The 15,511-nt window shown below is 47.3% G+C and overlaps 1 protein-coding gene across 1 annotated transcript; it reads left to right on the top strand.

Moving 5' to 3' along the window:
* Positions 1-5,952: 5,952 nt before the first annotated feature.
* tmprss9 (transmembrane serine protease 9) lies at positions 5,953-15,288 on the top strand. The gene is made up of 15 exons (XM_069185875.1): positions 5,953-5,971; positions 6,377-6,504; positions 6,944-7,011; positions 7,766-7,941; positions 8,222-8,263; positions 8,523-8,636; positions 9,339-9,504; positions 9,968-10,242; positions 10,874-11,016; positions 11,323-11,575; positions 11,819-11,941; positions 12,441-12,609; positions 13,653-13,918; positions 14,660-14,796; positions 14,880-15,288. The coding sequence occupies exons 1-15, from the start codon at positions 5,953-5,955 to the stop codon at positions 15,039-15,041; spliced, it is 2,241 nt and encodes a 746-aa protein (XP_069041976.1). The 3' UTR covers positions 15,042-15,288.
* Positions 15,289-15,511: the final 223 nt, after the last annotated feature.

Raw genomic sequence — 15,511 nt, 5'->3', positions numbered from 1 at the left:
TATATTTGTGTTTATCGATGGTTGGCGTCTGCACTTGGATGGCAAATGATTCTGATTCTTGTGCAGATTCCTGGAGCTGTTCCCCAATCCCGATTTCTCTTTATGCATTTTTTTGTTGTTGTTTTGTGTGCCATTAAAAAAGGGTCACAAATCGTACTATACCCCCCAGCTTTTATGAAGCAGATTTCACAACAACTTGAGGGAAATTTGTAACGGTATTGTTGCAATTGTCACTTGTAAGAGAGATGTGGCATCCTAGGTTTGCAGTAGAAATGGTTTCTGTCTTTTGAAACATTGGGCTGAGCTACACAAGCAGGCAGTGCTAAATAGGTCTGACTGATGCAGGGGGAGGTTGATTGCAATCTGAAAGCCTGTCTCTGCTCACACCACACTGCAGCACTGAGTGTGCAGAGAATAGGATTACAATGTACCTCCTGGTGCATTAACAAAGAGCTACTTGTGGCTTTAACTGCCTCTGCCTGGAGTCTCTCTGGAGAGACAACACTTTGAAAGGTGTCTTTGTTCTGGAGTGTTGACTGGTAGTCCTAAAGCTCCAGAATGCTTGCTTAGATTTGTGTTTCTCAGTTTTGTATTTGCTTTTAACACACAATTTCTCAGTACTCTCTGAAAGTATTAAATTGGTGTGATAGGATTAAGACATGCACCAATTAAAAAGTAGTTCAGGTGGGGAGCTGCGTCAGCATGCGTAGGCTGCAAAGGAACAAGTAAAGGCTTATTCCGCGCTGAAAAGAATAGGTATCTGCAATGTTTCGGCTGTGGAGCCTTCTTCAGGTGTTCTCTTTCTTTTTTCAGCATGGAATAAACCTATTACTTGTTCCTTTCCAATTTAAAAGTATATTAAGTACCACACTTGTGCTCGTTTCATCCTTTGTCTTTGCTTCATGGGTTACAGGTAAATGAGTTTCCAGTAACCTTTCCCACTGTTAGGCTTCATAATTTTGCTCTCAAGCAATTTATACCTGGGTCATAAAAACACACCTACCAGCACTGGTCATGGCTGGAGCCCAGCTGATTTTCTTCCAGGTCTGTTCTGCTTGTATATTAACCTGTTTCACAGGTGACAATGACAATGGGCTTGCTCAAGCATTCTGGGTACGAACACCTTACCCACGGCTACAGCAGCTCTTTCTCCATCTGGGATTTGAACCCTCAACCGTCTAGTCAGGTGGCTTGAGTGCTATACACTACACCACACTGACATCCCTGCTCCATGACTTGGGTGCTCCTTTGGGAAGAAATAGACGCACACAAGTCGAGATACTCTGGAGACTCTTTCAGGATTAACTCCTTTGCCATCCCAGAACACCAAACTGCTTTCAACAGCCCTGGGAAAAAGTCTTGCAGCTCTAACCTCTGGGGGCCTTATAAATTATACAGTAATGCATTTAAATCGAACACAGTAGCTGAAGGAGCGGGAGTTTTGTTTTTGTTTTTTGGTGTGTGTGGTTCAGCGTGTGCGGATGGGGGGGGGGGATTTTGTAGTCATCGATGAGAAACATAGGGTTACTCACCCACAAGGCACCAAGTCGAAAAAAATATAAGTGGCATGCCACAGGAACGCAGCACAGGACGGAGGTGACAGGAATAGATACTGAATAAACGCTTGTAGCCCGGAGGACATCAACTGAAAAACGAGCACAAGGGAGTCACAAATGAAAACGGACCCCAGTCCTCACCGTATCGAATAGTTATAAATGGTCGACTTTCAACCAGTGTACAAAAGCTGTCCAACACGAGTGTGTTTCGTGAGGTGCGAACGTACTGTGTACCAGATAACACTTCATGACTTAAAAAACAACAACAACCCAGCACCATTACCGAAAAGTGACCAAAGCGACGTTTCAGAATTCGATTTCTCCTAACCTCCCTTGCGAAAGAATAAGATGACTTTGTGTACAGGGCAAAACATATCCCTAGGTTAAGAGGAAAACTGGCTGAGAACTACAGTACAGGTCGCGTTTTATACTTAAATATAGGTGTTTAAGAGAGAGTCGCCGTTGCAAGTGTTGTGAATTTGTCTGGCTCGTTCGTTATTAGAGTGTAGCCCTTGTGTAAGTGTACTCTTAAGGTGAGGTATTTAATCCTGTAAGTAGCAGAGAACAACAGCCCACCCTTTTCCAAACGACTGGAGCGCTCTGTTGAAGGGGGTACAACAGCAGCTGGGCTCTGACTGTTTGCTCACGATGAGCATTGCAAGACTACTACCTTTTTTTTTTTCAAGCAATCAGGATGTCGCACTGAAGTAGAACAAATAAAACCAGGCGAATCGTACTTCCTTAGTTTCACTACTACCCAGTTTAAAAATAACAAATTTCTCGCAAAACCTAACGATTTCTAAAATTGTCTCAAGGCAACCGTAATACCCTAGAGCCGAGATGAGCGGAACAATTGTTCACTGCAAGTCATTACGCAGAAGCATACAGCCAGACCAAATCTCCATGATTTCTTTCAATTATCCATTTTAACAATTTACATTTTTAAACCTTTCTGATTCATTTTTAACCTTCTAAGACGCACACAGCTGTACCTAAACAGGCTGATTTGTCATGCATTTCACGCTGGTCTGATGAAATGATTGGTTTGCTCATGAGCTTTAGTTCTAATGCGAATATTTTGATCTACAGCAGTATATAAATGCTTTATTAAAAAAAAAAAGCCTAAAAGGAAGATGTGGCCGTTCTTAACGAGGGTGGTGACTGCAGCCTTCTGCTGTGTGTGAGGAACAGGGTTCAAATCTCGAGAAGAGATGAGTCGTGGTTGCTGGATGATGTGCGACCCACGACAAACTCTAAAGAAACACGAAAAAACGTCCCAAGACTCGAGCTAATCTACAAATAAAGGAGACTAACACGGGGATTTAGGAGTAAAGGACGCTGTTGAGATCACCGCAAGCGCCCGAGAATGGCAAAAAGCAATTGGCTGAATCCATCAGTACATCACGGAGCGACTCTGGCAGACGGGCAGTTGATTGAACTGAACACCATCTTTCTAATGCTAATCTTCTCTCCGAGGTTTCGACACAAAATGACCTCATGCTGACTGTTAGCCACCCTCACGGTCATCTATAATAATAAACTAAACCACTTTGTGTGTGAAGACTTTCAAAGCGTAGCAAGTGTTTGAACCAGTGTTTCCATTTCTGGAGTCGTGTTGTCCAGTATAGTCCCGTTCCCTCACTGTTAACAGCAGAGGTTAGCAACTTTTTTTTCTTGGTTAAAAAAAAAAACATGTAACCAACTAACGACCGTTTCTCATATCACCACGAAACGTGTACAGTTTTTATTGTCTCCTCGATATTTTCGAAGCTTGCATCAAATAATACGAAAATCCGAATACAAAAATCAAAGATATTGAAGAACAAATAAGGGTTTGAAGAATAAAACCTTACTCCTGTTATAAAGGCTTCACACAAGACCCATAAAGGAAAAGTGTCCTGAAGTTTTTGTTGTTGTCAGTAGCAATTTAGAAAGAAACCCGATACTTTTAAATCCATCCATTCATTGTCTAAGCGCTGTATCCCATACAGGGTCGCGGGGGATACTCTTACATTTAAAAAAATGATCTGTATTTTTCTCAGTTTGTGAGCAGTAAGCAGGGTGGGGAGATGACTTCGGAATCACGACTGAATGAAGTTCAGAGCACTGAGAGTAACAGTTCACTTCAATACAGTATCTCTAGGCGATGCTGGCCGGTTCCCACACCTGCAGCGCGGACAGCTCTGTCTGCAAGGGCGTGGATGTGGGGAGCCGGCCTTTTTGGAACACGATACCTGCAGGTGGGAGGGGGGGGGGGGCTCTCAGAATTTGGGAGGGAGGTTTAACGTTACCTGTGCTCTTTAAAAAAAACCCACCCGCCCCCTTTACAGGTTGCACAAAATCTTACAGCCTCAAAACGTTTCACCACTTGGCAACAAAACCGAGCGACCTACCTGAAGACGAGGCCTGGGTTCTTTCGAGGACAACGGATATTTTGGGAGGTCGCCCAAGTTCGGGAAAAAGGTGAGGGAAGCTGCGGACAGAGAATACAGAACATTATTTAAAAAAAAAGAATTATGATACGACTTTAACCAGAGAACAAAAAAAAGCAGTTTTTCCATCATCTGAAAGCCGAAATCCGAAAGCACATTTGAATAGGTAATCCAAAAGGTAAGATAAATCTTAGCACAACAGCAACAACAACAACGACAACAATAATAATAATAAAGTATGTTAATGTTATATTCTACTAGAACAAAACGCTTTTCCCCTGTGTTCAAAGTTGGGACGTTAGCTGTTACCAATATCTAATGCTACTGCAAAAAAGTCTTTATTAAATAGTTGCTTGCAAATGGACCTAGTAACCTATTTGGGGGGGGGGGGGGGGGGGGGGGACATTCTTTTACACCATTTTGTATTGGATTAAAACAGTTAATAGTGCAGTTTACACAAACTGTGCGTCCCCCCTTTCAGGAGCTGCTTTTGTTTTCTTGATTTCTTTTCTGAAGAGCACCTGAAGAGAAGCTGTTAAAAAGGTCCATTTAGACCCAGTAATGAGCTGATTGGGGTCTTTAGGAGCCCAGCTGGACAACAAACACTGACCCTCCAAGACTAGGACTGGGGATTCCTGGTCAGGCCAGATAGCCTCAGAGCACAGAGGAGTCTCAGAAGACAGGGTTACTGAAAGATTGCCACTTGTGTGTAGATGAACTGATGAAGACAAAGAGATGTGTTGATGCTCTGTTGCATTGATCCAACTGGTCTCTTATTTCACAGTCTGTCCATGCATAATACAAAATGTGTGGCTTGTAATTTGCAACCGACAAAACTAGTTTGTGTTTAGCCCAAGAAGAGTAACTATATCTGTGAGCTCTGATGTTTAGATATGAATAACAATCTATTTAAAAGTTAGTACGGAGAAAACTAACTTACCCAAAACCCTCAATGCTTTTTTAAAATAACCCGTGAGATACAGGAAGTCCCACCTGTCTGTTTTAAAACGCTGTTTTAAGTTCTCAAACGAACTGATCATAAGAACAGTTACAAAAGAAAGGAGGCCAGTTGGTCCATCTAGCCAGTCTGGTAGTTGGTAGCCTATTAATTCAAGGATCGTATTCAGCCAATTTGTGAAAGAAAACAGAGAATAGGCTTCAACAACATGGCTGGGTACCTTCCTCCATACTCCCACAACCCTTTGTGTAAAGAAGGGCCTCCTGTTCTCATTCAGCACATCTAGATTTTAATTGATCCATTGATTATACAGCTTCTTCCACGGATTTAAACACTGCACATGTGATCTTTGAACACACAGGGTTTTTTTTGTACTATATTGTTTCTAAGAGGAAATTCAGCTTCTTCTGCTTATTTTTCTAATTCCAGCACTGAAAGAAGCTTTATTTTGCTTTATGTTATCTATTTTGTTTATCTGTTGGCTGTACTAATCGTTTGCCACAGTGGGTCAGCCTGGACAAGGGGGGGTGTTTCCTAAGGAATTTGTGTCTTTCATGTTGGCTCAGTAATGGTGACTTCTAAAATGAACACTGTGCAAGACAGTGACTTGCCTGTCTGTCTCCAGCAATAGAAATTGACCTTTGCTGAGCCATTTCCGACCACTATGGAACTGAAGAAGGGTCTGGACAAACAGTCTGCAAGCAACCCCCCGTCTCCCCGATTCAGGGACTCACACTGCTGTGAGGTCTTGGCTGTGGTCTTCATCGTGGTCTTCATCACCCTGGGAATCTTCCTAGGTGTCCTCATTGGTGAGTCAAGCAGAACCTGACTCCTCCCCCAGTCCTCTGATCTTCACTAGGCAGGCTTTCAAACAGCTCTTGAGTCACCTTTACCACTTCCTGTCCAAAGCAAAATGCCCACATTACAAACTGGCCAGCCCTGACCAAAACAAGAGTCCCTCCATCCATTTTGTGACCTCTTTATCCAATTCATGGTCACTGGGGAGATGGAGCCTATCCCAGCAAGCAATGGGCACAAGGCAGGACACACCCCAGACTAGACAGCAGTCCAGCACAGGACACACAGACACAGACATGCACACACTCCCACTAGTGCCAATTTTCCCAGCACTCACTTAACCTACCAGTACATTTTTGACCCACAACACAACACAAGGGGAACATACAAACTCCACACAGACAGCACCCCAGGAATTGAACCCAGGGCCCCAGCACTGCAAGGCAGAAATGCAAACCACTGCACTACCATGCCACCCCTTCGAGCAAAGAGTCATAGTCCAAAATTTACATTAATATTTCCAGAACACAGTGTGAATTTATTTACTGTATGCAGCCCAGGGAGGCAAGAGTAAGGTCACAGATCCTTGTTCTTCCAAGAGATTTAGAGACTCCATTTAATTCTCATTGCAGCTTATCTTGTTAAAGAGGAGCACAGCTATATAGGGACTGTGGAACTGAGAGGCCTCAAGTATGAAGCAAGTTTACGTGACAAGACTTCTGCATACAACATTGTGCTGTCCTCAACACTCACGGGAAAGGTGAGAGAGAGGCAAGACTGAAGTAACAACAATAAATTTGATAGAAGTGGGGAAGGGGAAAACTAAATATATCTGTGTGGTTAATTCATATCTTTGCAATGTTTTTATTGCTAACAAACATTCTACAAACACCCAAATAAGGAGGATGCACACCCAAAGAAGGCTCCACAACTGAAATGTTGTGTTTCTTTTTTTCTCTTTTCAGCCTGGAATAAACCTTTACTGGTTCCTTTGCAGCCTACACTTGCTGACGCAGCTCCCCACCTGAATTTATTCTACAAACATGTTTGCATATCATTGTTTTTCCTAGAAAAGCACCTTTTCAGAATATGGGCATTGCACTGCTGTGGAGCACTTAAAAAGCAATCAAAATAAGACTTGAATGTAAAAGCATTGTTAACTGAAAGTAAAGCACAATGTGTTTTTATCTCTCTCGCAGATCAGACACATCTTTCTTGCTTCCTCAGTAGCACATACTTTTGTGGGCAGTGACATTATTAAATTTGGGTGAGTGGATTTGTTTGACTGTGGTCTTGTAGAAGAGTGTCCAGTAGGCAGTAGACTGGAGTTCACGAGGCTATTTCAGACACTGAAAAGCTCCTGGAGTTTGACTCAACAGGCAGACCAGTCCTGTAAAAGGCATGAGATTAGGATTTTAATAACAAAGGCTCGTGCCGTACCTGTTTTGCAGTGGACCTGAAAAATCTACATCACTAAGCAACTATCCTTCAGGGTTTTTAAAATGTCTGCCTTAGGGTTCCATTCAGTCAATCTCGCAAAACCTGAACCCGCTGCTGTTTCAGCTCATTAGTACACGTGGATTCCCATATTTAAAACAAATGCTTTCAGCACATACCTTTAAAAATACCTTTAATAGGGGGGTTCTGAATTAGAGGGATTCAGTCCTAAGCCCACAGATAGGAGCTTCATACCACTGGCTTCTCAGCCAAGCACAGACACCCGATGTGTGAACTTGTGGTTCTTCTCGTACAGAGCAGAATCACTATTGCAGCAACACATCTCCAGGAGGGTAAAATTAACCCGTTGCATGCTGCTCTATCCCATCTCACATTCACTGTAGTGAAATCTGGTGAAATCTGCATCACAGTGACTGGATAAACTGACCAATCAAAAAGCGACGTCACTGTGAATATGCGGCCACCACAGGCCAGTGATCTCTGAGGTCACTTTTCTGACACCTCCTGCTTAAAACCCCCAATTTTTATTTGCACTAAAAAAAGGCAATTTTCTGTCCACACAGGAACAGTACAGGCAGTGTGATGGCGACCTTCCGCATGACATTCAGGGTGGAGAGGGTCCGGGCCTTCCCTGAAGTAATTGTCCAGGACATCCTGCGACAGGGACTGAACACCCTGCTTCAAGGGCGCCCCCTAGAGGTGTCTGGATTTGGGGAAATAACCTCCATCGTGCTGCTGGGTAAGACAACAGACAGGGCTTTCTTAACATTCTTCTGTTGTTTTAGATTCAGCCATTTTCACTAATAATACCCCCAATATTTGAAATCACTAGGATCTTTAAACAAATGCACTCTCCACTTAATACATTTATTATTGACAATGTCAAATCAGGGTTCCCATAGTTCCACATCTTTAATATAAATGTCTTATTCTTTCATTGAAGTAGATGTCACTAGCCTTGATACGGCCTGCTTAAAGCAAAGGAAAATTTCCATTTTTGTTTTCATTACATTTTCCAGGAGCAAGTGGGAAGTCCTTTTACAACATCGGAGGCCGGAAAGGTGAGATTTGAGCAGTCTTAAAAACGAAGGAAAAAACAACTTGAGGCCAAGCTCAACCTGATTGCCATTGACATATCAGAGCGATGTGATTTACAGGAAACGTGATGCGGACTGCGGCACATCTGGGTCCATAGAACCACACCATAACTAGATCATTAATTTGATCCTTTCCTTGGGGAAGAGCGGGGGGGGGGCGTTAAACTCTGCGGGGTGGAAAATTATTTTCTGGACACAGACTCTCGTGTCTGCACGTTCGCAGACGGCTGTCCTGCCAAGACCTTCGCTTGTGACAATGGGGAGTGCGTCACCAAGATCAACCCTGAATGTGACTTCGTAGCGGACTGCGCCGACGCCTCCGACGAAGCCCAGTGCGGTATGTGGGACTCGGAGTGTCATGCACTGGTGTGCTATTATACTCGGGCTGCAAGATGCTAGTGGCACCTCCTTAGTCATACCGCACATAAAATAGGTTTGGAGGTGAAAGTAATTCCACCCTGTTGCCTCACGTTTTGAAAGGGAGCCAAATATCATGTAGTAATGCATTTACACATGCACGCATATAGCTTTTACATGCACATAGAGGGAGAAGGAAAACCGCATGTCTACAGCAATAGTTCAGGTGGGGAGCTGTGTCAGCATGCGTAGGCTGCAAAGGAACAAGTAATAGGTTTATTCCAAGCTGAAAAGAGAAGAGAGAAAACACAACGTTTCGGCCGTGGAGCCTTCTTCAGGTGTGAGCACCTCCACGTCCGAAACGTTGTGTTTTCTTTCTTCTCTTTTCAGCATGGAATAAACCTATTACTTGTCTACAGAACTGCTGAACAACAGACAAATGAAACAAATCGTTAACGTTCAGAGCTGTCACTCGCACGGGTTGATTATGGTCTTTCCCAGTAACAAGGTTCTTTCCAACCCGTCTTTGAAAACAAGATTGGGTTGCTTGTGCATCCCTCTGGGCGGGCTTAAAAAAAACCTTGGGGACTCGAACGCCTGTGCAGTATGTGGAAGACAGGCCAAGGTCTGCTGCCCTGCTCCCAGCCTGGGCGGCGGCGCTGATGGCCGCTGTGATTTCCAGCCTGCGGGATGAGGCCTGCCCTCTCCACCCGGGTGGTGGGGGGCGCGGACGCCCAGAGGGGAGAGCTCCCTTGGCAAGTCGGTCTGCAGTGGCGGGGGAACCACGCCTGCGGGGCTTCCATTGTCAACGAGAGGTGGATCGTCAGCGCCGCGCACTGCTTCGAGAGGTGACGCCACTTTCCTCTGACCTCCCTCCCCCACCATCAGCTCTCTGCCCTTTCCAGGACTGGCTTTATTTACCTTTCACCAATACAGATCATCACAAAATAGAACACTTTACATTAATATATATATGCCTAAAACTGTATATATGAACAGATCTTGTTAAGGTTAGACAAGGCAACATTTACAGAACAATAATTTCTCTTGTTCAGGTGCATTTTTCTGAGTCATTTTCAATCGGGACAAAATCCCATTTTTTTTCTTTACATGACTGTCAATATCACAGATTCTTGAGGGGCAGTCTATGCCCTCTATTTTCCACAGATTTCCCTTCCCTCCTCAGATCTCTGAGGTAATAGTTCTCTCTAGTAAAGGACAGGGCCAGGCTACCTGCCCTGGCCCCCTGTAGGCTGGGCAATGCGGTACCACTTCCCAGAATGCCTCACCTGCCCTTGCCTCGCCCCGCAGGGCAAGCAACCCGAAGGACTGGAAGGCCCTGGTGGGGGCGACCCAGGTGAGCGGTGGGGAGCCCCAGTCCAGGCTGATCAACATCAAGTCCCTGATCGTCTCCCCGCGCTACGACCACCTGACTACTGACAACGACGTCACGGTCCTGGAGCTGGAGACGCCCCTGACCTTCGGCCCCTACATCCAGCCCATCTGCCTGCCGGCTCCCTCCCACGTGTTTGTGCCTGAGCAGCGCTGCCTGGTGTCCGGCTGGGGGCAGCTCAGCCAGTTCACTGGTGAGACTGGAGCCCCTGGAGCCGATCACTGAAACAGTTTCCTCAATGTCGCTTTCGCAAACGAGCTCGTTAGCTCCGGTGCTCCTCTCTTTCGAAAAGCATAAAGTAATTAAACCCCAATTACATCCTTTTGAGTTATATTTTTGGGGTACATCTTGGTAAACTGGGAAGGTATGGATGCTCTTTTTGCTTGCTCTGTGGATTAAGACAATATTAGATGATTTTAGTTTAAGAGAGAATCCACATTCACAACAGAAGGCAAACTGGATTTTCCACAGCTCCAGTCTAATGCTACAAATGTTTTAGCAAATGTGGCCACTCTCATATAAACAAAGTTTATATTGTGACACTTATTCAAAAAAATGTCTTTTGCTGTATAATATTGTAGGAATCGGCTAATTCTATAAAACTAGCTAGGAATTAATTGATATTTTTGCTTTGTATGTAATTAATACCAGGTTCTATGCTACTTTATGATATGCAAGTGAAATGTAATTCTGTAATAACTCCTGTAATAAAAATTTCAATCAAAGAGATGACATGTGCTAGATCTTCCTGAGACGCTCTGTTGCCTCAATGGAACTGGCTTGCTTGCTATGTCCTCAGCTCTGCCTTGTGTGTCTCTGACCAGGCAAGCTGCCGTCCACTCTGCAGAGGGCTGTGGTGAAGATCATCGACTCGGGCACCTGCAACGCCTCCTACTCCTACAGCGGGGCCATCACCGACAACATGATGTGCGCCGGCTTCATGGAGGGCAAGATCGACTCCTGCCAGGTCAGGGGGCACCGCCTGCACTGTAGTGCAGAGGAGTCAGATTCTTTTCCGCACTGTCCAAGCTGATCTGGCTGAGGAAGACGGGAGTTTTGCTTCTGGTTCTTATTTCAGATTGCAACTCTGCATGCTTGGGTCTGTGGAACCAAACCGTTCTGTTATAGTAGCTCCGGGCGGTCTATTTCTGCTTTAGTGTTTGCGACGCACGCAGTGTTGTACAGCACACAGGAAGCTTTTGCAAGGCCCGACACAAAATTTGATTTGCACCCGTGCTCTGATTTATTGCACCCTGTCTGTGTACCAATGCAGGGCGATTCTGGAGGCCCCCTGGCGTGTGAAAACGCAGCAGGGCGATTCTTTCTGGCTGGAATTGTGAGCTGGGGAGCAGGCTGCGCTCAGGCCAATAACCCTGGCATCTACTCCCGTGTCACGAAGCTGAGGCAATGGATTCTCAGTCATACCAGCCCAGACCCCACTGCTGCCCCTGTGAACACCAGTCCTACTGGCCTAGCAGTGCCCACCTCTACCTCCAGTACTGTCACAGCCTCTCCCACTACAGCAGGTAACACTAACACCCCTCTACATGAGCTTAAATCAACAGCATACTCTCCCTTGCTTCTTTGTTTGCAGAAAATGTGTTTTTTTCCCACTTTATTTTCTATTTTTGTTGCATTCTTTTAGATCTCAGTTCTGTTTTAAGAGATTGAGGTGATGAGCAGAACCAAATGTTTCGCCACCCATGACAGCACCGTGGCCTCGGTGCCGAGGGCGATGTTTGTGTGTTTATGAAGTGTGATCTCTGCAGGGCTGCCACGAGTGAACTGCAGCAGTCATTTCAAGTGTGCGCCGGGGGCGTGTATCAGCAAAATCAACCCAGAGTGCGATGGGATCAACGACTGCAAGAACAGGGCTGATGAGCGGAACTGCGGTGGGTGCTGAATCACGTGCAAAACATCACTGAGCGAAACGCGTTTCACGTCGCGACATCTGTAGGAAGAGTTTAATTGCGCTCACAGGTCAGTTAGCAAGAACTGCAATTCATCTAGATCAGTTTCTGAGATGCATAGTAGAGTTGGGCATGTATGGGTTTTGATTAACTCTATTTTCTTGTGAAGCAGCAGATTCCCACCTGGAACTGACTTACTCTTTAACACTATGCAATGATTTCCGTGAAGTGTTGAGGAACAGGTTCACCATTCACGAATAGTTGGTGAAAACCCTGCAGAATATTACCGACCAGCTCATTTTTAGGAAATGTTTGTCTTTTATCATAGTAGAAGTAGATCGAACCGTCTAGGCAGATTCCCGGACATTTTCAGGAACTTCCCACACACCTGCGTGCAGCCAATGTGACGCAGCGCCCCTACCTTGTAGACTCGGACATGCATCCTGGATTCATGTATCCCGGCACCACGCTCTCTTTCCAGACTGCGGGGACCGGCCGGCGATCGGCTTCCAGAAGATCGTGGGCGGCGCGGCGGCGCGGAGGGGGGAGTGGCCGTGGATGAGCAGCGTGCAGTTCCAGCGCTCCCACCGGTGTGGAGCCACGCTCGTCCACAGCAAGTGGCTCCTGACAGCCGCCCACTGCTTCAACAAGTACGCTCCCGCTGCTCCGTGCTCTCCCTGGCAGGCCCCTGGCATCTACGCTGCAAAAGCTTTACCTACGCGCCGTGCAAGCTCCCCCTTTCAGAAATATGTCAAACAAATACTCTTTAACAGATTGCATTGAGTAATTTGCCAGGTTTATCCAACTAGTCAAAAATCCCACACATCTGTCAGCGTGGAGCACAATCGATTCTTCTATGCAATGTTAGCAGAGGGGCTGTGTCCTCATTAGAATGACACATGCGATGCAGCGAAATTCACTGGCTTGAGAGTTTAAAGCATTTTTATTCACCCATCCATCTGTCCTCCAACTTAGGGTCACGGAGGTTAGCAGGAGTCTATCTCGGCAAGCAACAGGCACAAGGCAGGGTACCCCCCGCGTGGGACTCTAGACCATCACAGGGCCGCACACTGACACAAACACGCGCACTCACAGCAGGACCAATTTTCCCAGAAGCCAATTCACCTACCAGCATGTCTGTGCACTGTGGCAAGAAACCAGAGCACCTGCAGGAAAGATATCAGATCAGATCACTTTATTGGCCCTGTGCAATTTCTTGCCTTAGGAATTAGTCTTTTCGCAGACCCCAGCTTGCTCTCCATGAGATCCACAGACAGGGAGAGAGAAGTTTGGGGTCAGAGCGCAGGGTCAGCCATTTAAACGGCGCCCCTGGAGCAGCTGGGGTGAAGGGCCTTGCTCAGGGGCCCAAAGCAGTAGGATTCCTCTGCCAGGCCACGGGATACGAACCGGCAACCTTCCAGCCACAGGCGCAGATCCTGAGCCACAGAGCCACCCCACCGCCACATGAACACAGGGAGAACATGCAAACTCCACACAGACAGCACCCCAGGAAATGAACCCAGGGCCCAGTGCTACGAGGCAGCAATAGTAGCCATTGGGGCCCCATGCCACACTAATGATTTTATTGGAAGACGATTAGGGGGGGCTGTTGATAGGGCTTCTACGGGATGGGGCACATACCAGGATGCTTTTGTACCATCTGGCTAACCTTTAAGTTTTGCTTCCCTTGCAGCCAGCTGACCCCAAACAGCTGGACGGCCAGCCTGGGCTCCCTCCTCCCCTCAGGGAAAGGGGGGATCGCGATCCCCCTGCGCCGCATCATCCTGCACCCCGCCTACAACTCCACCACCATGGACTTCGACGTGGCCCTGCTGGAGCTGTCCGTGCCCGCGCCGCGCACCAGCGCCGTGCGGCCGGCCTGCCTGCCCTCGCCCGCCCACCGCTTCCCCGCGCGGGCGCACTGCTTCATCACCGGCTGGGGAATGCTGAAGGAAGGAGGTGGGCCTCCGAGACGCTCCCGCAGGGGCCCCCTGCATGCCAGGGTTAACGCCGGGAGAACATCGCTTGCACTTTCTGACTCGTTGCCAGCAGCCATATCACCCTGCAGCTCACAACTGGCAGCCCTGCTGAAGCTCAGCAGATGTGAACGTGGCTAAGGCTGCTGCTGGTAGAGGTGTTAGTGGGGCCAGTAGGGGGCGCTCACCCTGCTGCCTGTGTGGGTTCTTATGCCCCAGTCCAGTGACGGGGACACTGTACTGTAAAAAGGCGCTGTCTTTTGGATGAGACTTAAAACCGAGGTCCTGGCTCTCTGTGGTCATTAAAAATCCCAGGTTGTTTCTCGAAAAGAGTAGGGGTGTAACCCCAGCGTCCTGGCCAGATGTCCCACTGGCCTTCACCAATTATGGCCTCCTAATAATCCCCCTCTCTGAACTGGCTTCATCACTCTGCTCTTCTCCCCACTGAGAACTGGTGTGTGGGGAGTGGACTGGTGCATCATCCAGGTGGGGCTGCACACTGGTGGTGGTGGAGGGGATCCCCATGACCTGTAAAGCGCTTTGAGTGGAGTGTCCAGAAAAGCACTAAGTGTAAGCAATTATTAATTATTATTAATTTAAACAACTAATTTGAGCGCGTGAAACGCATGGCTGAGGGATACAAGCTAACCCCTTTAGGACCTGTAAAAACACCAAACTCGGGGGTGGGAAAAGATAACTCCTATTTTATGACCCCGGTGCGCAGGATCACCAGCCGCCATGCTCCAGAAAGCCTCGGTGGACATCATCAGCCAATCGGAGTGCCAGCGCTCGTACGCCAACGGGCTGACCAGCAGCATGCTGTGCGCCGGCTTCATGGAAGGGGGCTCAGACACCTGCACGGTATGACCGGGGCGAACCTTTCTTCTCCGGCACCCCCTCGTCCCGGGATAGTGAGCAACGCTCTTCCTCTCCCCCTCCCACAGGGCGATTCGGGGGGACCCCTGTCGTGCCAGGAGCCCTCGGGACGCTGGTTCCTGGCGGGGGTCACCAGCTGGGGCCGCGGCTGTGGCCGAAACGGTTTCCCGGGGGTGTACGTGCGGCTCACCGCCGTCCGCCAGTGGATGTCCCAGTACCTGCCTTTCTAGGACGCCCTGCCTGGACCTGGCTGCAATCGACGAGGGGGATGGACTACTGGGCAAGGGGCAAGGGAGCTCCGTGCCGTCACAACACTACCATCTTCGAAAAACAGCACACTAACACGATCTGAAAATGGACTGACCGAAGGGTTTCCCAATCACCTTTCATCCACATCCCAGTATTATTACAATTGCAAACCCTGAACAACAGTTGCAGGCAAATAAGAAATACTACCGGCTTATTTGCGAGTCAAGACTCATTATACATACTGTATAATATATATTGGCTGTCAACCCAACACCCAGCTTACTGCATAATAATACTGCTCTCTCAGTCAGCCACCCCCCTGGGCACTACACCTTAAAGAAGGGCACCCTGTGCCCCGTTTCTCTGTTTGTGTTCGAAAGGAGCGATGTGGAGGTTGTGATGCTCCACGCACACTGAAAGCCCAGCCTGGAATAAAATCGAAGGAGGTGGT

The sequence above is a fragment of the Lepisosteus oculatus genome, chromosome 29 (genome assembly GCF_040954835.1).
Source record: "Lepisosteus oculatus isolate fLepOcu1 chromosome 29, fLepOcu1.hap2, whole genome shotgun sequence".
In the NCBI taxonomy this organism is placed as follows: Eukaryota; Metazoa; Chordata; class Actinopteri; order Semionotiformes; family Lepisosteidae; genus Lepisosteus; species Lepisosteus oculatus.
Note: the sequence above shows the minus strand (reverse complement) of the source record. Positions and strands in the feature narration are given on the sequence as shown.